The 25,518-nt window shown below is 46.6% G+C and overlaps 1 protein-coding gene across 11 annotated transcripts in view; it reads left to right on the top strand.

Annotated features, from left to right (window-relative positions):
* Window positions 1–25,518, top strand: part of PHF21A (PHD finger protein 21A) — a 198,121-nt gene extending 172,603 nt beyond the window's left edge. For 8 of the 11 annotated variants that reach the window (XM_029060258.2, XM_029060257.2, XM_029060253.1 and 5 more), the window contains 10 exons: window positions 1,177–1,470; window positions 8,727–8,825; window positions 9,704–9,755; window positions 11,118–11,197; window positions 11,678–11,738; window positions 14,324–14,487; window positions 21,146–21,301; window positions 22,926–23,001; window positions 23,655–23,758; window positions 24,968–25,518. In XM_029060258.2, coding sequence (XP_028916091.1) covers window positions 1,177–1,470; window positions 8,727–8,825; window positions 9,704–9,755; window positions 11,118–11,197; window positions 11,678–11,738; window positions 14,324–14,487; window positions 21,146–21,301; window positions 22,926–23,001; window positions 23,655–23,758; window positions 24,968–25,228 — 1,347 coding nt within the window. In that variant the 3' untranslated portion in view covers window positions 25,229–25,518. Of the gene's footprint in view, window positions 1–1,176; window positions 1,471–8,726; window positions 8,826–9,703; window positions 9,756–11,117; window positions 11,198–11,677; window positions 11,739–14,234; window positions 14,258–14,323; window positions 14,488–21,145; window positions 21,302–22,925; window positions 23,002–23,654; window positions 23,759–24,967 lie in introns of all 11 variants that reach the window. The other 3 variants (XM_029060261.2, XM_029060260.2, XM_029060259.1) reach the window with 1 other exon arrangement.

Consider the following 25,518-nt stretch of genomic DNA (forward strand, 5'->3'; position numbering starts at 1 on the left):
GTCGGTGCCCCACATGGGGCTCACAGTCTTAATTCCCATTTTACAGATGAGGTAACAGAGGCCCAGAGAAGTGAAGTGACTTCTGTAAGGTCACACAACAGACAAGAGATGGAGCTGGGATTAGAACCCACGTCCTCTGACTCCCAAGCCCGTGCTCTTGCTGCTAGGTCATGCTGGTTCTCATACCGTAGAACTCATAAAGCCATTATTATCAGAGGCCTACTTTCAGCGTGGGGTCTAAGGCATTGAGTCTCCCACAAACACCAATATCAGGTCACACTTTTCTGAGTGGTTTGGCTTAGCCCTCTAGCAGTCAGGAGGTGCCAAAGAAAGATTTTACTGTCATCCTGTTAAGATGAAGGATCAGGCGGTTCTACCGGTGCCCCTAGAGAATTAGAATAGAGGTGGGGACCAGCCTGGGATTCGTTCCCTTGGGAATTGGAGTAGGAGATGGGCCAGGACCAGTGCCAACAGCAAGAGGTCCAGAAACCAAACTGGTTTGTTGTTATCGTTGCTATTTGATGCTTTTGTGATATTCGATAAGCACTTAGTGGGTGTCAAGCACTGTTCTAAACGCTGGGCTAGATACAAGTTAATCGGGCCGAATGCAGTCCCCGTCCCACATGCGGCTTACAGTCCAAGTAGGAAGGAGGAGAAGTATTGAATCCCCATTTTGCAGTTGAGAAAACAGCACAAAATAGTTAAGCGACCTACTCAAGGTCACACAGCAGGTAAGTGGCGGAGCCAGGATCAGAACCCGCGTCCTCTGGCTCCCAGGCCTGTGCCTCCCATGCTGTTGGAATGGACTGCCACTGGGGAAGCGGTAATTAGAGGGCTGGGATGAGCCACCGTCATTTCTGAAGGGGGCCTCATACCAGGCAAGATGTTTGATAAATCACGTGCAGAATGAAGATCGTCGCCTCTTGTTTTAGGCCACTATCCCAGTTCTTTAGTATGGGCCTTTATAAATAAGCACTCAGGTATGCCTCTGCATCGTTTGGAGTTGCTGTTTGGAAGAATGGAGATGATAGTTAAAGAAATGTATTAAATAGATGAAACTATATTACCCCTACAAACGACCAGTATTTGAGATGTCACAGCTCCTTAGTTTATTCGTCGTATTTATATATAATTGTAAAATAATGACACCCCTTTTCCCCCCCACTTTCTTTCCAGGTTCGACCCAAACCGGTGGCCCAGAATAACATTCCTATCGCCCCAGCTCCTCCTCCAATGCTTGCAGCTCCGCAGCTCCTTCAGAGGCCCGTGATGTTGACGAAATTCACCCCCACTTCTCTCCCCACCTCCCAGAACTCCATCCACCCAGTCCGGGTCGTGAACGGGCAAACCGCCACCATAGCCAAAACTTTCCCCATGGCCCAGCTCACCAGCATTGTGATAGCAGCTCCCGGAACCAGACTTGCTGGACCTCAGACCGTACAGCTCAGCAAACCAAGCGTTGAAAAGCAGGTACACACGTCGAACGGATTTATCTTGCCGAGCACTCTTCCCAACAAGTCTTAGGGTTAATAATAATAATGATAATGGTGGAATGCGGTAAGCACTCACTAAGTGCCCGGCACTGTTTTTAGATACTTGCTAATCAAGTTTGAGACAGTTTCCGTCCCATGTGGGGGTCACGGTCTTAAACCCCATTTTACGGATGAGGTAGCTGAAGCACAGAGATAATAATAATCATGTTGGTATTTGTTAAGCGCTTACTCTGTGCAGAGCACTGTTCTACGCGCTGGGGTAGATACAGGGTCATCAGGTTGTCCCATGTGAGGCTCACAGTCTTAATCCCCATTTTACAGATGAGGTCACTAAGGCACAGAGAAGTTAAGTGACTTGCCCACAGTCACACAGCTGCCAAGTGGCAGAGCTGGGATTTGAACCCATGACCTCTGATTCCCAAGCCCGTGCTCTTCCACTGAGCCATGCTGCTTCTCTATAATAATAATGTTGGTATTTGTTTAGCGCTTACTCTGTGCAGAGCACTGTTCTAAGCGCTGGCGTAGATTTACAGGGTAATCAGATTGCCCCACGTGAGGCTCACAGTCTTAATCCCCATTTTACAGATGAGGTAACTGAGGCCCAGAGAAGTGAAGTGACTTGTCCACAGTCACCCAGCTGACAAGTGGCAGAGCTGGGATTTGAACCCATGACCTCTGACTCCCAAGCCCGGGCTCTTTCCACTGAGCCACTCTGTTAAGTGACTTGCCCAAGGTCACACAACAGACACCCGGTGGAGTCGGAATTAGAACCCACGTCCTCCCCCTCCCGGGCCGCGCTCTTCCCACTAGGCCGCGCAGCTTCTGGCTACGGGGAGTCGGTTATCCAGTTCCCTTTGCCGTTGGCTCTGAGTCGGGTAATGTAATGACTGCTTAGAGGAGCTCAGAGCTTCGGAACCGAAGTCTTGCCGAGGAAAGTTTTGATGATTGTCTGCGCGGCATCCCATTAGGGAAAACAAAATATCTAACACGTTTCTTCGTATGTGACCGTCCTCTCCCCCTGCTGGTTCCGCAGAAAAAATTCAGTGACAGGCTCGGTTGCCTGAGCTGTGCTCTCACTCAGGATGCTGATGCACAGACTAGGTAGTAAACAGAAAACGCCATATTCATTTCAGGCCTTCTAGGAACCCAGGGCCGGAAATCCTCTCCGACAAGTCGAGAAGCAGAAAAGCCAACGGGAAAAAGAGATTTCATTTTCCAGCCCCTCGGCGGTCGGTTAAGGTAGCGGAGAGTCCGGAACAAGCAAATCCCCCTGAAAGCGTCCGGCGATGTCCTCTAACCCTAGAGGATGCGGACATTTTCATTCAGATGCTGACGTCTTTCGTTTGTGCTTCCAAAGCGAGGTTGCTGTCTCTCGAGTTGAAACCCATCCAGAGATCCGTTTTTAACTTCCAAAGGATGCTTAAGGGTCTCGTGATAGAAACACCTGCAAAGAGAAAGAGAGCGAGATTCCGAGCTATTCAGTCGTCCCTTCTCATTTCGGGAATGACCAACCGTGAGGGGGAGGAAGGGGTTTGCCAAGGGAGGCATGCTGTTTGAAAGAATGTTAGTAATTAGGTCACGGTTCACTGTGTTGACGCCTTTAGTCCTGTTTTATTTCATCTGAAAACCAAACCGGTCCCGTTCCTTCCAGGGCGGAGGGTCCGGTGGTGCTGTGAGAGAGGCTCTCCCGTGAGGCCTCCTTCTTGAAACTCAAGCAACGTACTGATTCGTTGCCAGTCACTTCAGATGCACGTGTGGTCCGGAATCCATTTTACATATCACTGTTACGCTGGGCAGGGTGCTGCCATTCTGCAGGGCCAGAATTAACATGGTACTGAAATCCCATACTGCTAGAACCAGCTGCCTCGCTTTTTTAAAAAAAAAATTTCCTAACAGCCTTGAAGAACATTCGAAAGTGATTGTGATTCGGGAGTAGTTTAAAATACTGGATATTCTCTTCCTTTATTAATCCCTTGAACTTTATAAACAAGGAGTCGGACATCTTTGTACTGGGTTTTCTTTCCCTTTATTTTTTGCCCTTTTCGTGTCCTCCCAATTCCGGCACTGTATTCGTGATGTCTCCGTGATGCCTGAAGGAGATGAGACCCGAGGTGGTTGTCTCACCATAGTCTTTGACCCAGGTAGAAAACCCGTAGGAGGTTCCCCTGGGCTTTTAGGAAAAGAATCCTTCTTCTCTTTCTTTAAACAGCAGATCCACTCATCTCTCACCCTGTCATTTATCCAGGGAAATATCTCCCATGAACTGACTTGTGATCTTTCAAAATTGGGCTGCCTCCCACGTATTGCCGCTCAGGAATTCCCAAGCTGAGGCAGCAGAGAGGCCTTCTTTGGAATTCTCTATCCGATCCTTCTTGTTGCTTATTTAATATCTCTTGCTTTCTTCTTTGGGGTTTGCACACACATTGCCCGCACCTCCGTCCAGCAATTAGGGATCTAGTACCTTTAGGGTTTTTCCTCCGTGGGCCTAGGGGAATTAAGAGCAAAGGAGCCACAGACATTGTCAGACCGCATCAGAGAAATATGTGAAGTCAAAGGAATGACTTCCTAGGACTCGAACTCACCTTATCAGGACTGGGCTATATTAGGGTTAATTTAGTAGATACGGTATAATATAATGATATCTGTGAAATGCTTACTATGTGCCAGGCGCAGTTCTAAGCAGTGGGGTGGATACAGTCCCTATCTCACGTGGGGCCCACAGTCTCAACCCCCATTTTCCAGGTGAGTTAACTGAGGCCCAGAGAAGTGACTTGCCCAAGGCCACACAGCAGACGAGTGGCAGAGTTGGGTTTAGAACCCAGGACCTTCAGAATAGGTGTCATCTGCAGGGGTTCTTGCAAGATGTCAATGAGTCCCTGTCCTGGCCTCACTCGACCCTTGAGTAAACTTTGACCAACAGACTCCCTCTTTCTAAAGTAACTTGGAATAAGTTAGAGCTTCCCCTCAATCCCCTCCGTGGCCTCTCTCTTGGAAACAGTACAAGGAGTTTAGCCCGATCTGATGATTTAAGTTTTTTTTTAAACACTTGACTGCATGAGCAACTGGGTAAAAGGTAGAAAGGTACCTTTAGGGGCAAAGAAGTGACTAATTGGCCTAATGTGGATCTAGTCTAATTCTCCAAATTCCTATTTTTTATGCCCCTTTGATGCTCTTTGCTTTAATGGGGAGTATGCAGTGTCTCAGAGAAGAGGAATTGATCTGTTCCTTGAGGTGTCATTGTATTCAAGCTCCCTGAATTGTAGCCACTAGGAAGGGACTGTTATAGATCCCCAGCAATTCATTTCTTCTCCCTCCTTTACTATCTGTCCCCCATTCTCTCTCTCTCTCTCTCTCTCTCTCTCTCCATATCCACAGTCTTGAAAATAAGCAGTGGCCAACTTTTCCAGGAACTAAAAGAAATTAATAGGCTCTAACTCTATGGATATACTACCAGAACAATTTCAGATGGAGGAGAGGTGTTCAGGGAGAGATGTGTCCATGGTGTCTTTATGGGTCGGAGATGACAGCACAAGACAAGAAAAGACCTCTCCTTTCTTTTTCCCCTTGTAGTTGGGTTCATGAGAGTGTGTGCTTGTACAAAGAACTTGAGTGTATTCAGTCAATCAGTGGTATTTATTGAGCACTTACTGTGTGCAGAGCACTCAGTAAAGCCCTTGGGGGAGAATAATTCAGTGGTAAAATGAACCCTGTCCACAAGGGGCTTCCAGTCTAGAGGAGGAGCTCACAGGCAAATGCAGATTTTTATGCTGGGTAGCAACAGAAGGACATGGCATTTGCTAAGCAAATGAAGGATGGCTTTAATAATTGTGGGCAAATTAATTTTGCAGGACAGAAAATAATATGTATAATTATATTCACAGGGATGAACATACAATAATATACAGTCGATACCATCTTTTATATGTAGTACAACTTCTTGGGTAAATGGACATGTCTCGGTGTATAGAAATGGGTATAGGTGATGATGATGCTATTTGATAAGCGCTTACTGTGTGCCAGGGACTGTACTACGCTCCAGGTATTTGGTGTTCAGAAAGGAAAGGAAATAGTTATTTTTTAAAGAAAAATATCTTAACGAAAAGGAGAGAGAAGTGTGTATCCCAGGAAAAGAATAGCTATTTCATCTAGTTCACTTATGATCATACAACTGTCTGCATTGGAAAGATGACGTTGGTCAAGGATGAGAGAACTGTACAGTCAAAGGTGTGAGAACTGTACGACCATATTATTGCCACACTTTGATCATTGTATAAAATTCTGGTCACCACATTCATTCATTCAGTAGTATTTATTGAGCGCTTACTATGTGCAGAGCACTGTACTAAGCTCTTGGAATGTACAGATCGGTAGCAGAGACAGTCCCTCCCCTTTGACAGGCAAGATGTGAGCTAGAGAAAGTTCAGAGAGGGATGGCCAAGATTACAAGGAGATGAAGACACTTCCATAGACGATAGGCTGAAACTGCCAGAACTCTTCAGTCTGGGAAGGTAGAAGCAGAGAGGAGACTCAATTTAAGTTTCAAAAATCACAGTCACATGGACTGGGAAAACACGGAATGTGTTCAAAAATTCCCACAAGAGTGGGATGAGGGTCCCATTGAAACAGGAAGGTGGCAGATTCCAAAAGAAGCAAAAGAAAAGTCCTCAAAGTGGGTGAAAGTCGTGTCAGGTGAAAGCATCAGCATGCTTGTGCCTTCCTAGCTCTGCTTCTTTGCCTCATGGACAGAACACCCTAATTACTGTAACATTTGCCTGCTGTTGCAGCTCCCCAGCCGTTGATGGCTTTGTTTGATTGCTTCAGATTATCCTTCAGTGTGTCCTTGAAACATTTCTTTGGCTCGGGCTTGTTTAAAGATTACCTTTGGAGCGGAGGAGCAGTTGGTTGCGTTCTCTAGTTTGTGATCCAGTCCGATATTAAATGTCCCCAGTGAGGGAGCTTTTTCAGTCTCTGTGGTTTTGTAGTAGTTGAACTTCCCAGTTCTGCCATGAAGCTTTTCCTCATGTTCAACCTAAATTTTCAATAGCTCAGTTTAAGTGCCTTTCTCCTGGGTTTAGCCCTTGAGTCACTCTTAAGTAATTCCTCTTCCTCCTTGGATTTCATTCTTCGGGTATTTGCAGAGTGTTAGAACCACTCACTTCAGTCATCAAGGTGGCCAAGCTATTCTGTCGTCCTTTTTCAGTACTTTCTCAGAAATCCGTCTCTCCAGGCCATCGGTGGGCTTGGTTGCTCTTCTCTGAATTCTTTCCAACTCTTCTCCATCTTTTCATTAAATGGTACCCAAAACTATTTCTTGCTATACAAGTCATGCTGAGAGGACCACTCAGCTCCATCTTGAATAACTGATGTTTCTTCATCTGTAGCCTCCTAAATAGCATTGGGGATCTTGCTGTCTACTTAGCACTTGGTTTCCCATCCTGTCTCCTCCTCACTAACTACCAGAACTCCTTCAGCAATTATCACTTCTTTACTCTCCTTTGCTTACTGAAAGTCAGTTTTTTTAGTTGTTTGCCTAGCTGTTCTACTTTGGATTTTTTTGTAATTTTATTTCAGTGCTCTATGCACAGTAAGTGCTCAATACGTAACATTGTTTGATTGATTATGATTGGTTATCCAGAAGAATCATGGCTTATGGGTAGAACATGGGCCTGGGAGTCAGAAGGACCTGGGTTCTATTACCAGCCCCACCACATGTCTGCTGTGTGACCTTGGGAAAGTCACTTCTCTTTGCTTCAGTTATCTCATCTGTAAAATGGGGATTAAGAGTGTGAGCCCCACGTCGGACAGGGACTATGTCCAACCTGATCAACTTGTATCTACCCAAGTGCTTAGAATAATGCTTGGCACAGAGCACGTAAGCACTTAACAAGTACCATAATTACTATTATGGTCTCTATACCCAACATCTTGTCTAACATTCCTTGGTCCTCTCCATCCTTAGTGGGGTCTGGAACTCCGCAATTTGTAAATGAATAGTTTTACACCAAGATACGGCTCGTCCTGAATACATAAAACAGATTGTTAAAGAGCATTCAATGAAAAAATAGACAACTACAAGGGGGAATCCCCTCTCGGGGTCCCACATGGAGAGTTTCCAGTACTCTACCAGTGTTGGCTGCAGGAGGGAGAGTCAAGCAGAGACATTCTCATTCCATTCCTACCTTGGTCAGTGGCTAATGAGTGGAAGGCAATCTGCTATAAGTGAAAACTCACCTGTCATGGGCAGCAGCAGCACGGGAGAGAGTCGAAGGTGGAGATTCAAGTTTATTGCGCAGAAAGAGGCAGTGGTAAATCACTTCCGCACTACAGCGGCTACAGCGCTTAGAACAGTGCTCAGCACTTAGAACAGTGCTCGGCACATAGTAAGCGCTTAACAAATACCAACATTATAAATACCAACATTATTACACTACCAGAATAATTGCAGATGGAGAGCGGGGCTTGGGATTGTGGGATTGGAAGAGGGGAGATGGGCGTATTTGAAGGCAAAGGGAAGGAGCCAACAGAGAGAAGGATGAGGTAGCAGGGAGGGAAAGGAGAAGAAGGAGGGACAGATGGTGAGGTGAGAGGGGATAGGGTCGATGGCAGAGGCAACAATAATAATAATTAGAGTATTTGTTGAGCACATACTATGTGCCAGACACTGTACTAAGTGCTGGGGTAGCTGCAAGATCATCAGGCCCCACATGGGGCTCACACTCTGAGTAAGAGGGAGAACAGACATTGAATCCCCATTTTTGCAGATGAGGGAATTGAGGCACAGAGAAGTGAAGTGACTTGGCCAAAGTCACACAGCAGACAAGTGGCAAAGGTAGAGGAGATGGATTTAAAGAGAAGAAGGGAAACCTTTTGAGAAACTTCAGAGAAGCAGGAGAAGAGGAGGGGAAGCAACCTTGTAAGTTTTTTGAGTGTCTTTCACCAAGGGGTTAACTGTCTTGAACTCTTATTGTGAGATTTGGTTATTCAGGCTCCTGTGATTCTGCATTTTTCTTGCTGGTTCTGCAAATTAACCATTTCACTTGGGACTTTACTTTTTCTTTTCTAACGTAGAGCGCATTTTATTAATTCCTTCGTTTACCAGCTAGAAATCTGCGTGCACTCATTTCTCATTCTTTCCCAGTGGCTGCAGCTCCAGCAGAAGTGCTGGGCGTATTTCTAATTTATTAATGAAAAAAAAGTGGCCTCTAAAAATCTCAATTGGTTTTCCTCTTCCAGACTATTAAATCCCACACAGAAACCGAGGAGAAGCAAACCGAGAGTCGTACTATTACTCCGCCTGCTGCACCCAAGCCAAAACGAGAAGAGAATCCCCAGGTACCTGCTCCAAGATCACATCATTCCCTTCTCCTTAACCCGGCATCTCCTTTCTTTTTCTTCTGCCCCTTGGGACCTTTATCCTCCCACTGTCAGGGTCCAAGCCGAGAGGCTGGGCACATTAGTTTGAGAAGCAGCCAGTAGCCTTTTTCCTTCTGGAGCCCCACCATCACCTAAATGAGAAGAAATTTGAAACCCCTTGGAATTTACAGGTTATGCCCAACCTGATTAAATTCTGTCTACCCCGGATCTTAGTTTTTTGTTTTGGTTTGGTTTGGCTTTTTTTGGTATTTGTTGAGCACTTACTATGTACCAAGCACTGTTCTAAGCGCCGAGGTAGATACAAACTAATCAGGTTGGACACAGTCTGTGTCCCACATGGGGCTCACACTCTTAATCCCCATTTTACCGAGGAGGTAACTGAGGCGCAGAGAAGTTGAGTGATATGCCCAGGGTCACCAAAAGACAATTTGCGGAGCTGGGATTAGAACCCAGGTCCTTCCGACTCGCAGGCCTAAGTTGTATCCACTAGGCCTTGCTGCTTCTCTAGTTCAGTGCTTGGGACAAAGTAAGCATTGAACAAATGCCAGAATTATTACTGTTAATATTTTTTTATTTGGAAAATCCCCTTGATTGTGACTTTTACCACACAAGATTTTTCTTTGTTTAGGAAGGAAAGAATCTAGACCCCAAGCTTCTCAGGGCAAAAAGTCCTCAATCCCCACTTACAGTTTCAAACCCAAAGATCCCTTAGCCCGTATTTCTTCATAGCTACTAGATAGACCGCAGGATCAGCTTCCCACTGGGTTGAAGTGCAAACACTAGTTCGTCTCTGTCAATAAGCCCAACTGAAGCATTCTTTTCTGTCTTTGGTGCAGAAACTCGCCTTCATGGTGTCTCTGGGGTTGGTAACACATGACCATCTGGAAGGTAAGAGAAGTATCTTTTAGTACCACCGTGTTTCTGGCCTAGAGCTTTCAGTCCTCCATTTATGAGTGTTTGTGCTGGAAATCGGCAGCTCCTTTGGGATAGGGTTCTGGATGGATGTGTCCTTTTCCTTGGGGACTTTCTCATGGAGGAAGATGTTCCTTTCTCTCTTTGGCTGTGACCATCATGTGATCTTTATTTCAAAGATTCCCCAACCTGTCATAAATACACCATTTCTTTCCTGGTAAAAGGCAAAGCCCTGGCTTCCTAGCTGAGGCCTGTGTGCCTAGGTCATTAGGGGTGTGAATTCCCTCTTTTGGCTGGACCAGAAAACAGCAGTGGCGACTTTGGCTGTACTAGCCTTGTGGCAAGTCAGAGAGCCGCCCTAATTCTTACCTGGATTTCTACTCGTCCTATGTTATTAATTCATTCAATCATATTTATTAAGTGCTTACTGTTTGCAGAGCACTGTACTAAGCGCTTGGGAAAGAACAGTACAACAATAAACAGTGACAACTCCTGCCCACAACGAGCTCACAGTCTAGGGAGGGGGAGATAGGCATCAATACAAGTAAATAAAATTACAGATATTTACACAAGTGCTATGGGGCTTGATAGGAGGGAGAATAAAGGGAGAAAATCAGGGTGACACAGAAGGGAGTGGGAGATGAGAAAAAGTGGGGCTTAGTCTGGGAAGGCCTTTTGGAGGAGATGTGCCTTCAATAAGACTTTGAAGTGGGGAAGAGAATTGTCATTGGATTTGAGGACGGAGGGCGTTCCAGACCAGAGGCAGAAATTGGGCCAGGGGTCGGCAGCGAGACAGCAGAGATGGAGGCACAATGAGAAGGTTAGCACCAGAGGAGCGAAGTTTGCAGACTGGGTTATAGGTGGAGAGAAGCGAGGTGAGGGAGGAGGGGACAATGGTGAGGAGTTTTTGTTTGATACAGAGGTGGATAGGCAACCACCCGAGATCAGAACCACTGCAGGGCTGTCATTTTGGCCGTTTAATTGAGGAACAGTGAAATCATTTCAGTCTAGGTTCTCAAATCTTTTGTCTAGCTTTGCTGGTGCGTTTCTTAAATATAAGTCAGGCATCTTGCCCTTATATTTGTCCATTGGCTTTAAGCTTTCAATAGGCTGCACTGCATTGAGAAGCAGGTTGGTCTCACTTCAGAAGAGGTGGCCCTACATTGCCTCTTCATCTGTCTTCTTGGCTGTAGGCTGATTTGACAGCTGAAGGTACACCGTGACCAAGGCTCGGTCTCGTGTCCTTAACCTCCCCTGGGAAAATTTCTAGACAGAACTCAATGCTGAAGTCCTTATGCTCTCTAAAGCTGATGCTTCTTATCTTTTCCATTTTCCAAGAAATCCAGAGCAAGAGGCAAGAAAGGAAAAGAAGAACAACAGCAAATCCAGTGTACAGTGGAGCAGTCTTTGAGCCTGAGGTAATCCTAGACACAGTTTGATATTGGCCTTTACTGCCCCTCTGAAATTCTGTCCCCTTTTCAGTCAAAAACCATCCAGTCTGTCAGTACCCTTCTCGAGTTCAGGGAAAAAATAGTCTCTCAGAGTCTAAACAATGGTTATTTCATTGGGATTCTCTGCTGCCCCCTCTATTAACTCCTCCCCCAGGTTTGAGTAAATATAAACTCAACATAGACATGTGAGTGACTGTTGGACATACGGATGAAAGGGGTGTAGTGCAAGATGGGTATCTGGAGCTTGGAACGGGTTAACCTCTGGCATTCTCTCCCTGAGAAGCAAGCACACAGTAAGACCCTCTCGGTCTGAGATGGCAGGATGATGATAAACATTGAGTAGTTGGCAGGTCAGCAGGTAGTATGTGTGGGATTTTCCATCCTATGTCATATTTTTGTGTTGGTAAAAACCAAACAGTAGTTGAGGTTGCTTTTCTTTCCTTAAAGCGGAAGAAGAGTGCAGTCACATATCTGAACAGCACAATGCATCCTGGGACCCGAAAGAGAGGTGAGTGTCTTTTATCATGTCTCTATCAGTGCAGCATGTCGGGGGGAGGTGGGAGAGGGGGGCGGGAGGGGGGAATGTGAGAGAGAGGTGTGCCCTTCTGCCCCCTTGGAATTATTCTTTCTTTCCTAAAGGGAAAGTATCAGAAGTTTTCCCAGTGGTCTTTGTATGCTGAAAATCTCTCTGAAAGTAGACACTCCCACCTTTTCTGGGATCTTGGCAAAGCCAGCTCAGCAGAATAGCTTCGTAGCAGTATTTCAGCCCCTGACTTTCCAGGCCATCCACGAATAGCACAGGATACTGAACACCGTGTAAGAGGAAGCATTTTAGCACCATTAAGAAGAACAGAGAGCTACTGTTGCCAAGGTGCTCTTAATGCTCTCTGAGCCTTTCTGCTGCCAGGAGCCAGAGAGTTCTGTGCTGGATTTCTGGGTCCTACAGACTTAGCAGAAAGGGCAGGTTAATGACACCTGCTGAGTACAGTACCCACCTCATGGTGGTGAAGGGAGGGAGTGGCTCCCAAATTTGGAGGAAGAGATTTTCTATCACCAGATTACCCTCCAGGAATCAAGGAATCCCAAAGAGCTAAATCCCAGAGTATTTCACATCTTCCCACTCTGGCCATCCAACTTGCTCTTTTGGGCAGATTTCCTTAGGAGGGTCAACTATCCAGAGTCTAAATGGGCTCACTGCCGATGGATTTTAATTGTAAGGAAATTGGTTCCTAACGTTCATCTGCTGTCCGCAGGCACCAGCAGAAATGGCTCTTTGGCATGTATGCTAGGTTCCACACTTGAGTGATCGGTGTGGAATGCTGGGAGGGGTTGGGAGCGTGAGGGAGTAGCACACATTGAATCACAGAGCCGGAGGGTTCCTTTAGAAATAGTCAAGTCTACCCCCATTCCTTCAGGCAGCTCCACATCTAAGCCTGACCTGAATGTTGGGAACGTAATGTATTTATTAAGACATGGAGAAGGAAATTCCACAGTCCGTTCCAGGACTTCAGAACCTGCACAGCCAGGAAATCATTCCTTAGGTCTTACTGGAATCCCTCATGCTAAAATGCAAGGGGCCTAGGCAGTTGGGAATGGAGACAGGGGGTATTCATTTTTAGGCCACGGTTTTCTGTCAATTCCTGGCCCAAGAAACTAGGGTCATTATTGAATGGCAACTTCTCAGTGACCTAGTCTAGCTTGGTTCTTAGGCTGGGGAACCCAAGGCTTCTTAATGGACTACCTCGGTGGGAAAGCCAGAGGTTAAATAAACCAGAAAAGTTGTGGCAGCCTGACCGGCTGGGTCCTTCCCCTGACCGGGGCAAAACTGTCACGTGGGAAAACAGAAAGCCTGGCTCCCCAGATTTCCCTCCATAAGCACTAAACCTCCTGAGAAAAGACAAACAAAAGTCACTGTCTATTTGGCTGTAGGCAGTGCCATCTTTATCATCCCCATCAGATTACATGTAGAGCTTTTCTTAAGGAATTAGAAATTGATAAGGGAATATACACAGCATTAGCATGAGTTTTAGTGATTGGCTATTTCACATGTCCTTATCCATTGGCTTTCCCGCTTTATTTCCCTCTTTAAGCTGTGTCCCCACCAGTAGGTTAAAAACTCAGAGGCTAAGGATCTGTTTCATATGCGGAGTAGTTCAAGTGGAGTTTTCTTAGGCTTTCAATACACTTTAGGAATTGGCTCTGAAACCTCTGCAGCTTTGTGGTTCAATTCCAAGCGCTGTTACCCAAGTTAGGCATCATAGCCAGAAATACATAAAGAGATTCTGGAAGAAACCCAGTCCGCTGTGGAATGTCTAAGGCCTCCTTGGAGTTTGGTGTGTGGAGAAGAGGATGGTGGGAATAACGGTCAACTCAATTATCCCTGACAATGAAGTTGTGTAGGAAAGGATTAGCATGTCTAACTAGAAGTCACAGGAAATCCAAGGCCTCCACTTTAGATGTTAATTTCAACCTCCTTCCCCAGTAATTTTTTTTTCCAGTTCTGCTTGTAAATACCAAAACTGACTGATTTGAGTTTCCTTCCTGTCCACCAATTAAAAGTCCAAAAGGCAGGCCTAAGGAGAGAAAGCAAGAGGCCTAGATAATCCACAAACTGCCTAATTAGCCAGAGCCATTCATTTCCAAGGGTGGTAAATTCTGCAAAGCCCAGAGTAGACAGTGAGACAGTGAGCATGGAGAACTAAGAACCAGAATTTCTTGGAAATTTGCATCAATTCCTCATCTAAGCACCCTGGTGACGTTTGGACCTTACGTTTTCTTCTTTAGAAAGCCAGGTGCCTTGCTGTCTTCTGCCCAAGGTTATCCTCCTTTAAGTAATATAATACTCCTTCTGTCACTCTCCAGTGCTCTGTGTTTCTCCACTGTGCTATTCTTGGGAGATTCATGTAGGTGTTTCTAGTGACATTTAAACCTTTGCTGTTCTTCCTCCCTTTGTGACTGTTGTATTAACCTCCTGTCTGCTACCTCACTTCCTTTTCCATGCTAGCCAATGAGGATCACTGGCCAAAGGTATGTAAGATCATTTTTCCCTCCCTTCCTTTTTTTTTCCTTTTGTTCCCTTCTCTTGACGTGTAGGTCGTCCTCCAAAATACAATGCAGTGCTGGGGTTTGGGGCTCTCACCCCAACGTCCCCCCCATGCAGTCATCCTGACTCCCCTGAAAATGAAAAGACAGAGACCACATTTACTTTCCCAGCACCTGTTCAGCCTGTGTCCCTGCCCAGCCCCACTTCCACAGACGTAAGTAACTCGGGGGAGGCCTTTTCTCTGAGAAGAGAACTGACGGTGGGGGAAGCTGCTGTCAGGTATTGTCTCCTTAGTAGCCGTTCTGTGACTGCTGTAGTCCACCACCCCAGGTGCTGGTAAAGGGAGCATCTGGATGCCGTGCAGATAATGAGGGAAGGATACTCTCTGAGGGTTCAGAGAGCACAAGATAGCTCAGTGGCGCTGACGGCTAAATGCTCAACCTAAGCTTTCTGAATACGAACTGCTCTACCTCGGTAGAGAAGCAGCAAAGCCCAGTGGAAAGAATACAGGCCTGGGAGTCAGAGGACCTGGGGTTCTAATCCTGGCTCCGCCACTAGTCTGCTGCGTGACCTTGGATGAATCACTTCACTGCTCTGGGCCTCAGTTCCCTCATCTGCAGAATGGGGATTCAATATAAGTTTTCCCTCCTGCTTGGACTGTGAGCCCCATGTGGAACCTGATTATCTTGTATATACCCCAGTGCTTAGCATAGTGCTTGTCACAGAGTAAGAGCTTAGTAAATACCATTATTATCATTATTATTATCAGCCTAGGCCAAAGAAAGTTCTGTTCTGCTTATTTGGCAGAGAGATTTGTGATACCTTTTCTTTCTTAATTTTGGGGAACTGCCCCTCTCGGAGCTCCTCTTAGTTTTTACCTCTTCAAAGAGGAGGGCTGGAGGACTCCTCTTCCAAACTTCTTGACCCTCTCTCAGAGCTAAGGTGGTCAGGGAGTCATTCCCTGGAAAGTTGGAATGCCAGCCTGTCCCCATTGTCCATGAAACCAACTGGAAGGATGGACCAACTTAGATATCCTGTGACTGTTTGCAAAGCGGCAGATCACAGATCAATTCTTAATGAATCCCAAAGCCTGTCCTTGACTGCCCTTAGACAAAATGTTGTCTGGAATTTGCTATACTCCGACTTCACTAATAGCCACTTGTCCTCCAAAGAGGAGAGGAAAACCCTGCGATTGTCTGAGTAAAAGTCCCAGCGGCAAAGAAGTGAAAAAGACAGGCTGGGTCAGCACCAAAGCTCTCTCGTATGAGCGGCACCTGAAGCACCTCTGTGTTCTCCGGGACCGAGGGTTGATGACTGAAGACTTAGCAGGCAGGCACAAACCAATGATGACCTAAAGATCTAAAGTTGTCCCTAAATTTCCTGGATTTGGCAGGCAAATCCTAGGAGAAGCACCGTGGCTTAGCGGAAAGAGCACAGACTTGGGAGTCAGAGGTCGTGGGTCCTAATCCTGGCTCAGCCACTTGTCAGCTGTGTGACTTTGCACAAGTCACTTAACTTCTCTTTGTCTCAGTTACATCATGTGCAAAATGGGGATTAAGACTGTGAGTTCCACATGAGACAACCTGATAGCCTTGTATCTACCCCAGCGCTTAGAACAATGCCTGATACTTAGTAAGTAGTTAACAAATATTATTATTATTAATAATAGCCAAACTTTGACATAGAATTCCCCAACTTGAACAGCCTCTGTATTCAACTGCGATGTTGCTAGTCCAACTATAGCAGCGGCCTTGCGCGATGGTTACTTTTCTATGACGTGACATTGCCAGAGAAATTTATCAGCTCCAAGATTTCTCGCTGGGCAGCTCATTCCAGGGTGGTGTGTGTGAGTTGGGAAGCGCAGTGGATTTTGTGCCTCTTTTAGAGCCCATTTTCCAGACCTAGTGTTTGCTATCCTCCTTGAAAAGACTTAATCAATAGAAACCCCCCCCCCCCCGATTAAGTCAAAAACTAAAAGCTTCTGCCTAATTCCATTTTTAAATGCAAATATCGTTCATTTCTAAAAGCCGAAAAGAGAGGAACGCTTTTTGAAACCACTTAAACGTGTTCAATGGAGTGGATTCAAAAAGGAAAATTGACCTCTACTTTTACACTCCCTGAAACAGAGGTTGTGATTAAAATCAACACACGGGGCTCCCTGTGCTTCTGCTGCTGGGAGCGTAAACCCCAGTAACATAAATTAACAGTAACAGTCGTGAGGCTGGGCCTTTCCAAGGGATCAATAACCACCTAAAAGAAGCTGGTAATACAGGCCCCAGCTGGTCACTGATCCTCAGAATATACCCTGTCCCATCGTCATTAGTGATGTTTAGAGATTTTAAAAAACCCTTCTACATAATGATGAATTGGAATTGTGGAGCAAGGTTTTTGGAGACTGGGGCTTTAGTCTAAGAGCTAAGCAGTGTGCTTTTATTCTCTTCCTACCTACCATTGGCTCAAAGTGGTAGTCACTGTGCTCCCTCTATTAGAAGGTGATCCTAGGGAGGAGAGTCCTGCTTTAGGTGTGGCAAACTCATCCTGTGGTTGGGCTGCATATCCAGTTGTACCCGTGTTTACAAGCTGCACCTTGAGAAAGACCGCAATCAATCAGTCAATCAATTGGTCTTATTTATTGAGCACTTACTGTGTGCAGAGTGCTGTACTAAGCACTTTGAAGAGTACAATAGAAAGTTACTAATAAGTTCTTGGCAAAACTGGAAGCCCTTCACCACATTAGGGAGAAATGAAATTGATTAATTCAACTTATTTTCTTGAAGAAGCAGCGTGGCTCAGTGGAAAGAGCGTGGGCTTGGGAGTCCACAGTCATGGGTTCTAATTCTGACTGTGCCGCTTCTCAGCTTTGTGACTTTGGGCAAGCCACTTAACTTCTCAGAGCCTCAGTTACCTCATGTATAAAATGGGGATTAAGACTGTGAGCCCCACGTGGGACAGTCTGATCACCTTGTATCCCCGCCCCCAGTACTTCACACATAGTAAGCACTTAACAAATGCCATCATTATTATTATTATTGTTATTATTATTGAAGATAAAGTGATAGTACACAGGACTTCTGTGGGGGTTGGGAGAGTGATTGGAGAAAAAGAGAAGAAAAGGGCAGATAGGCAAATAGAAGAAGGGAGATAGTGATGAGCAGAGACAGAGCTAGAGGAAGTGAAACTGAGAAGCAGATAAAGAACAGAGGCAGAGGCTCAGACACACACCAAGGCTAAGAGACAAAGGGGTACCCAGGAAGCCACCAGCAGAGAAAGTGAGATGCAAAGTCAAATGGAGACACAGATGAGAGGCAGGCGTGTACTCACGCTCTTTCTCACGCACGTACACACTCTCCACCCTCATCCAGGTTTCGTTGTAGGCTCGGCAGCTGCAGCAGGAGAAAGAGACATAGTGAGAGCACCTGTGCTGATAAAGAGATTACTGGTGCTCTGTAGATGGGTGGCCCAGGGTCTGCATGTAGAGCCCTCCCTGAACCCTGGAGACTGTGGGTAGAGGCTGAGGCGGCAGCTGACCGTTCCTCCCAAAGGAGGATGACCACCTACCCCTGCCTTTCACCTCGCCACTTTTTTTGCTTCTATGGTACTTGTTAAGCATTTGCTATGTGCCAGGCATAGGTACAAGCCAGTCGGATTGGACACAGTCCGTGTCCTACAGTCGTAATTGCCATTTTATAGATGAGGGAACTGAGGCACAGAGAAGTGAATTGACTTGCCCAAGGTCACACAGCAGGCAAAAAGCAGAGCCGGGATTAGAGCCCTGGCCCTTCTGACTCCCAGGCCCGTGTTGTATTCACTAGACCACACTGCTTCTCTATACTTCGCTGCTGGGAGCACACATCTCCTCCTGGACAACTTTGGATATGCCCGGCCTAGGGGCACTCTTCCCTGGGAAGTTTGCTGAGAACGAATTGTGTAGGAGATGAAATTTTGTGCTTTTTTATTCTCGCCACCAGCCATCCAGAAGGGCTAGGAAGTGTCTTTTCTTTGAGAAGGTTTTTCCTTGCCCTTTGTTCTATTTCCTTCCTGCCTTATCCTCCTTCCAGGGCTTCCCCCCCCCCCCCAGTCAGGAGGGAGGGAGGGGAGAAAAGCAGAGTTCAGTTTGGCCTCACAAATCCTTGCAAGGGAGGCATCTAGTCAGACTCATCTGTTGCCTCAATGGAAACGAGAGACCCCACTTCTACATGAAAGATAAAGCAGGTTCTGAAACCTTCATTAGTGATAAGCTTCGTGGTAATGCAGAGTCACAACACGATATTGAGATTCAAGAAAGATCGACTCTTCCCCTCCCCGCCCCCGAGAGGAGAAAAGCCACACCACAGTACAACCTTGGGCATGAAGCGAAAGAGCGGCGTGGCTCTGAGAGAGAAATTCTATCTGTTCCAGAGCCTGAAAATCGAACCGCCTGGGGAGAGTTCATTTTCATGTATGGTCTTTGCAAATGTGCCGTGGCTCTAGTTTGCTGCCCAGTGGTAATACCTTCTTGTCACAAACGATAAAGCCCACACTTTCTTACTCAGCCCCCATAACCGTATGTTTTCCCAAGTGTCTCCCCACTAGTGGTATTTTTTGAGCACCCCGTTCTGTGGCACTCGATATGTTGCTTGTATTGGTTGCTCCAGTTTACACTGGGCTGATACAGTATTATCAGCCAATACTAATGGGATTGCCCTATACAAACTAGGTTACTGTCTTGAGTGCCATGTAGCACTGATTTCACCTCAAAGGTCAACCTCAGGACGCCCCCCAGGAGCCCTGCCTAATTAGCAGGCAGCATTTTAAGCTTCATTAGTCCCACGCCTTGTCATCTCCCCTCCTGCCCCGCTTACCTCACCGTCCTGCAAGGGATGGCCAAGAGAGCTCACAGGGGTGGCTGGGTTTACCAGGCTGGCCCAAGTCAGAGTTTTCAGGCCTCAGATCTCTAACTGGGGGAGGGCAGTCTTCTCAGAGGTTGAGCACTGCCAATGCAGAGAAGAGAGCAGCCCAAAATCGCTAATATTCCAGGACCAGCTGCCACTCGGGCAGGCTCCCAGGCTAACCGGAAAGTACTCACGGAGACCTAATTGGACCAAAAAAAAGTCCTCTTTCCTGCATGTCCTTGAGTGAATGTTTTCTAGTCCCTCTCTGCCGAATTGCTTCAAAAAGCACTCCTCGCAAATCCCTCCATTGTGAGATGCCTAAAAAGGCAGATTTTGTTCTGTCCACTAAGAAAGGTGGTTTCCGCAAAATTTTTTCCAACTGATGTCGAGTGTGTCCTGGGCAGACCTGGCCACCGTATGCCAAGCTCTCTGCTAGGTGCCGGACCAGACTGTCAGATGAGCTGTTGAAGGAAACAACTTTTTGTAAGGGACGAGCTTAACTCCATAGACAAGAAGATTTCTCCTTCCTCTCAGGGGTAACACAGCAGTCTGTACCTATAGAATTTATTTGGGGAGAAATTATTTCCGAGAAGTTTGGCTCCCTAGAATTCTTGTATCAGTAATCTTTCTCTGGTGTAATTTCTGTCCTAGATCTCTAGCCCGAATAGCCTAGCTATTAAAACAAAACAAAACAACTGTGAATCAAAAATTTCTAACCCATGCCCTGCCTCTGATTTTTTAATTGGTCTCACACAAATAGTCAATCACTCAGTCAGAGCACTGTACTAAGCGCTTAAGTAGTGCCTCAGTTCCCTCATTTGTCCTATTTAGCCTCCTCAAAAGGCACGTTTATGAATTAATGTCTGCGAAGTTCAACCTGGTATCGCACTCACTGGGTTGTGGTGCCTTCTCTTCAAACAACTCCCAGAAAAGTTTCCCCTGAAACAACTCTTGCTGTGACAGGAGAGGGAGTGAGAGAAAACTAAAAATGGTGTTCTGGGTCCACCTTTGCTCCCCGTTTTTGCATCTTCTAAGGTGATTCTGATTGGAGAAGGATGGTGCCTCCTAGAACAACCTGGTCCGATGACGAGGAAATACCAAACACTCATTTTAAAAAGGCATTGTCATCTGGCGTCTTAACTCTGTTAATTCTTTGTCATAAATGCATACAGGTTTCCTTTCCTCCTGATTTTTTTTTCCCCTATGAACACCCCCTGGAGTTAAGCCTGGGACTGGAGGGTTAAAATCAATATAACTCCATTCCTGGCCTCTCCTATATTGGAAGAATTTTTGTGTTTCTTTAAAAAAAAAAAATCAATCCACCCAATCTCAATAATACTATTAAGTTCCTCAACTGAAAGACTAGGCTGTTCCCTCCAAATTTCTAACAATGCTGCCGTGTATCTCTTTTATTCATTCATTCAGTCAGTCACATTTATTGCGCGCTTACTGTGTGCAGAGCACTGTACTAAGCACTTGGAAAGTCCAATTCGGCAACAGATAGAGTCAATCCCTACCCAACAACGGGCACACGGTCTAGAAGGGAGAGACAGACAACAAAACAAAACAAGTAAACAGGCATCAATACCATCAAAATAGATAAAATAGAATAATAGATGTATGCACATAATTAATAAAATAGAGTAATAAACATGTATAAATGTACACTTTTAAAGTCGAAGACTGGCCCGCGGAAGCGTTTGGAGTTGGATAGCAGCCTTGGGCTTCCTAAATGAACGGGGGACATCGGTGCTGTGGCTGGAGCAGTTGGGAACAAACTGTTCTCCACGCCTGCTACCCCGGTGATGGGAGAACCATGTGATGCTGGCAGTCCTACTCGTTCTCCTGGACACTCGGAGAGGGAGTGCCCTGCTGGGCCAGGCTCTCTGCCCAGAGCAGTATTTGTCCCAAAGAGTGCACGTGATATGGGATGGTGGGGTCAGAGGGCATTTTTTGCCTCCTCTCTGTGTCTCACTCACCCCTCTTCTCTCAATTTTACAGGGTGATATCCATGAGGACTTTTGCAGTGTTTGCAGAAAGAGTGGGCAGCTGCTGATGTGTGACACGTGTTCGCGAGTCTATCACCTGGATTGTCTGGACCCTCCACTGAAAACCATTCCCAAGGGCATGTGGATCTGTCCCAAATGCCAAGACCAGGTAGGGTATGACAGACTGAGAGGAAAAATCTGCACAGTTTTTTTGTGATATTCGTTAAGGGCTTACTGTGTGTGTCTAAGTTACGGGGTCGGCAGAGGTTAATTAGATCGGACACCCTCCCTGTCCCGCTTGGGGCTCACAATTTAAGTAGGAGGGAGAATGGACATTTCAGCCCCATTTTACAGTTGAGGAAACTAATGCCCAGAGAAGTTAAGTGACGTGTCTAAAGTCACAGAGCAAGCAGTTGGCAAAGCCGGGATTAGAACCCAAGTCCTCTGACTCCCAGGCCCGTGCTCTTCCTTATAGTATACAGGGGTGGCTTGGCTTGAGAGAAGACTTAATTACTTGGAGGCCTCTTCCCTTTGGAAAGGAGAAGCTTTGATCTTGGGGTGGGGTTGGGGGCAAGGGGATCCCTCCCGCTTTCCCCCAAAATCACATTCACACAGATGCATTTTTTTGTGCTTGCAAGCCTAGATTCAGGGAGGCAGAAGTCCAGTTTCTTGCAAGGCACACACATTTTTGTCCCCTGTTTCCTTTGACCTTTGAGGAACTCCTTTTGAATTTTTAAGCCTACAGTGAAAATGGTTGCTGCTTGTCCAAACGGAGAAAGGTGTTTACCCAAGCAGCCCACCTTTAAATGAGGGGAAATATGCTGAGCTGCCAATTCCTTGTAACCCTGGAAAACAACAGCAGAGCTCCATGGCTTGCTCTCTCTGGCCTACAGTGCCCTGTTACTGGCCTTAACGTAGTGTTTGGACCTTCTCCTGTGTTCTCTCTCTCTCTCTCTCTCTCTTTCTCTTTCCCTTCCCCCACCCTGAAATGAAAAATCTTTCAGTAGAAGTATGCAGTGGGGAGTATGGAGACAATCCAGCTGACATTTGAATTCTTCTTCCCTAAAGTCACCAGGCTTAAGAGACTACCTACATTTGCATTAACCAAAACACCTAAAGCCCAATGAATTGCTCTTAACCCAACAGCCTGAAACTGTTAGTCCCTTTTCTTGACTCCCAGGATTCCAAATTTAATAGTCTGCCTGGGGTCCCTTCCACCGGTTAGACAGTTTCAGCCCCTCCCACAGGTTAGCTTTGGTGAAGACAAAATTATCTTGAGAGAGAAACTAAATCGAGAGAAGGTTGCCCTTATCATGTCTCGGCTAAAACCGAGAGCAAGTGGTCATCAATATTTGGCCACTCCAGGGATGGGTTCCAGGGTGCCGATCAAACCCTGGGGTAGCAAATAACCTATCAGCCTAAAAATCCCAGCCTAGAGTGTGTGAACTACACTAGGGGGCAAATATCTTACCCCTCATTTTCCCATGATTTATTCCAAGTTGCTGAAGGAGAAATTTGTCGTCCTAATGAGTAGTCAAAGGGAAATATGATCCTTGAACTGATCGCATGATATCACATGTGGGCACGAGGATTAAAATCCCCTCAAAATCCCCTCCAACAGCATGCCCTTCCAAACCCTTTCAGCTGGATTGGGAAGGCAGCATTCCCAAAGGGTTGGGACGGTAGCTGTGAAAGAGGTTGCTTGGTGTCCTGCTTTTCTCTGTGCATCTCTTTTGTTCCCCTCCTCAAAGGGAAGCTCATCTAAGCTAAATGTTTCCGGGGTTTTCTTTCAGATGTTGAAGAAAGAAGAAGCGATTCCGTGGCCTGGGACTTTAGCAATTGTTCATTCATATATTGCCTACAAAGCAGGTAAGGCCAACTGCCGGCACTGTTTCCGATACAGGCCTGCCTGCAGCAGAAACTGGTTTGAGCAGGGCTGGTTTTTTAAGAGTTTTTGTGTTATTATTTTTTTTGTTTTGAGAGCTTGTAGCGGAAAGAGGTGATCACGTTGGTTAGAATGCATTGCGGGGGTAGAAAAGAAGAGAATTAGTTTTAATGGACTTTATTAGGCGCTTACTATGTGCCAAGCACTGTAGATAGAAGATTATCAGGTCGGACACATGGGTCTCACAGACTGCGTTAGAGGGAGTAGGATTTAATCCCCATGTTAGAGATGAGGAAACTGAGACACAGAGAAGTTATGTGACTTGCCCAAAGTCATACAACAGGCAGGTGGCAGAGCCAGGATTAAAACCCAGATTCAGACCCATGCTTTCTCCACCAGGCCATGCCATTCCCATATTTAGAAATTGCTTCAGTGCGTCGCTTATCCTGCCCTTAAAATCCCCCCGTACGTGAGTGAATCCAGAGCTGGGGAAGCAGTGTAAACAGCATGGCCGGGGGACATCCCGGCTGGGCCTCCCACGGGCAGCACCCATGCGCAAAACTCTCTGCAGGGGGCCTCTCGGGAGGAACCCTTCCAAAGAATTGGCTCCTGAAGAAATCACTGTCTTCTTTTGCAGCAAAAGAAGAGGAGAAGCAGAAGCTACTCAAATGGAGTTCAGATTTGAAACAGGAAAGAGAACAACTAGAGCAGAAGGTGAAACAACTCAGCAATTCTATAAGTGTAAGTAAACTTGTTCATAAAACGGGTGTACTCGTCCTCCTCCTAGATACTTGGGCCCTGCTGTTCTTCCTGTGGAGCAGGGATATGATGTCTGTAGTAATATTGTACCAGAATTTGTTGACTTGGGGCCACTCTGTGGCTGCAGGAATCATAGATTCATCTGGTCCAGCCTCCTGCCTCCAGGCAGGTGAGTGACTAAAGCATCCAAACCTGTACCTAAGTGCCTGACTCGATTTTTTAACCAGATCCTCAGGGATCCTCCAAGCCAGTCCTGGTTCCGTTCCAGAATTTCTCCCAGATAAAAATAGTGGATATGGGCAGAGCCAGACCTGAAGACCAGACTCTTTTCCGACCTCCAGGTCCAGCACCGCTCCTGAGGCTGTAGCAGCTTGGACGGGGGCCGAAAACGCAGAGCTCTACCCTGAAGGCCTCCGGTTTGAGTCTAGAATAGTGGCAGGGCCCAGCATAAAGCTGAGCAGCTTTTGGCCTCATCACAATCGTAGGCTTGGACATTACAGCGGAGGCGAAGTGTCTGAATCCACTCATGGGGACAGACAGTCCCCATGGTCTGGGCCAGTGGGAAGGCCAACTCTGCCCTGTAGTCACTGTCCATGCCCCACAAGGGGCCCACAGTCTTAATCTCCATTTTACAAATGAGAAAATGGAGTCAGTCCGGCGGTCCTATTTATTTGAGCACTTACTGAGTGCAGAACACTGTACTAAGTACTTGGGAGAGTACAATAAAAGAATAGACACATTCCTTGCCCACAACAAGTTTACAGCCTAGAGGGGGAGACACACATTAATATCAATAAAAACAGAGTTGAGGAAGAAGTGGGATCAAATATAAATACAGAAAGAGATGAGGAAGTGGAATCGAATTTAAATAAAGAGATGAGGAGGAAGACGAGGATGAGTCTCCCCAAGAACTAGGCCCAGAGAATGAAGTGACTTGGCCAAGGTGACACAGCAGAGAAGTGACAGAGCCAGAATTAGAAGCCAGGTCCTTGTGACACCGCCTCCCCCGCCCCCAGATGCGGGCTCCAGCCATTAGGCTGCTCTGCTTCCTCGTTATTGTCCGCCCGAATCAGAGCCTCAGCCCGCCATCCATCGCCTCCGCCGCCTTCGTCCCCTCCGTTCCCGGTAGCCACCCGACGGGGCAGAGCCGGCAGGGCGTTCACCCGTTGCCGTGGTTCTCGTTCGCTGCAGAAATGCATGGAAATGAAGAACACCATCCTGGCGAGGCAGAAGGAGATGCACAGCTCCTTGGAGAAGGTAAAACAACTGATCCGCCTTATCCACGGCATCGACCTTTCCAAACCCATAAACTCTGAGGCCAGTGTGGTGGCCGTCTCCAACGGGCCGGACTGCACTACTGATGCTAACGCTGCCGCCTCCCCCCCCGCCCCCGCCCCGTCCCCCTCCCAGAGCTGCCCGGCGAACTGTAACAAGGGCGATGAGACTAAATAAATGGTGTACAGCTGGGAGGAGCCAAGGGAGGCGGCGAGGAGGAGCAAAATCCCGAAAACTCTAGAAAAGCAAACCCGGATTTCTTCTGGAAAGTGCAGAATTCTTTTGGTTCTTTGGTTCCAGAGAGAGAGAAGATGCTTGTGCCAGGTGGCACTGGAGTTTGCCAATTGATCCTTCTTATTCTGTGTGTACATGCAAAGTTTGGACCATGTTACATGAAATAGTGCCAGCTGGAGGTTCTTTGCCAGCACCATGCCAAGTGAAATAATATATTTACTCTCTCTATTATA

The sequence above is a fragment of the Ornithorhynchus anatinus genome, chromosome 3 (assembly GCF_004115215.2).
Source record: "Ornithorhynchus anatinus isolate Pmale09 chromosome 3, mOrnAna1.pri.v4, whole genome shotgun sequence".
NCBI classification, from domain to species: Eukaryota; Metazoa; Chordata; class Mammalia; order Monotremata; family Ornithorhynchidae; genus Ornithorhynchus; species Ornithorhynchus anatinus.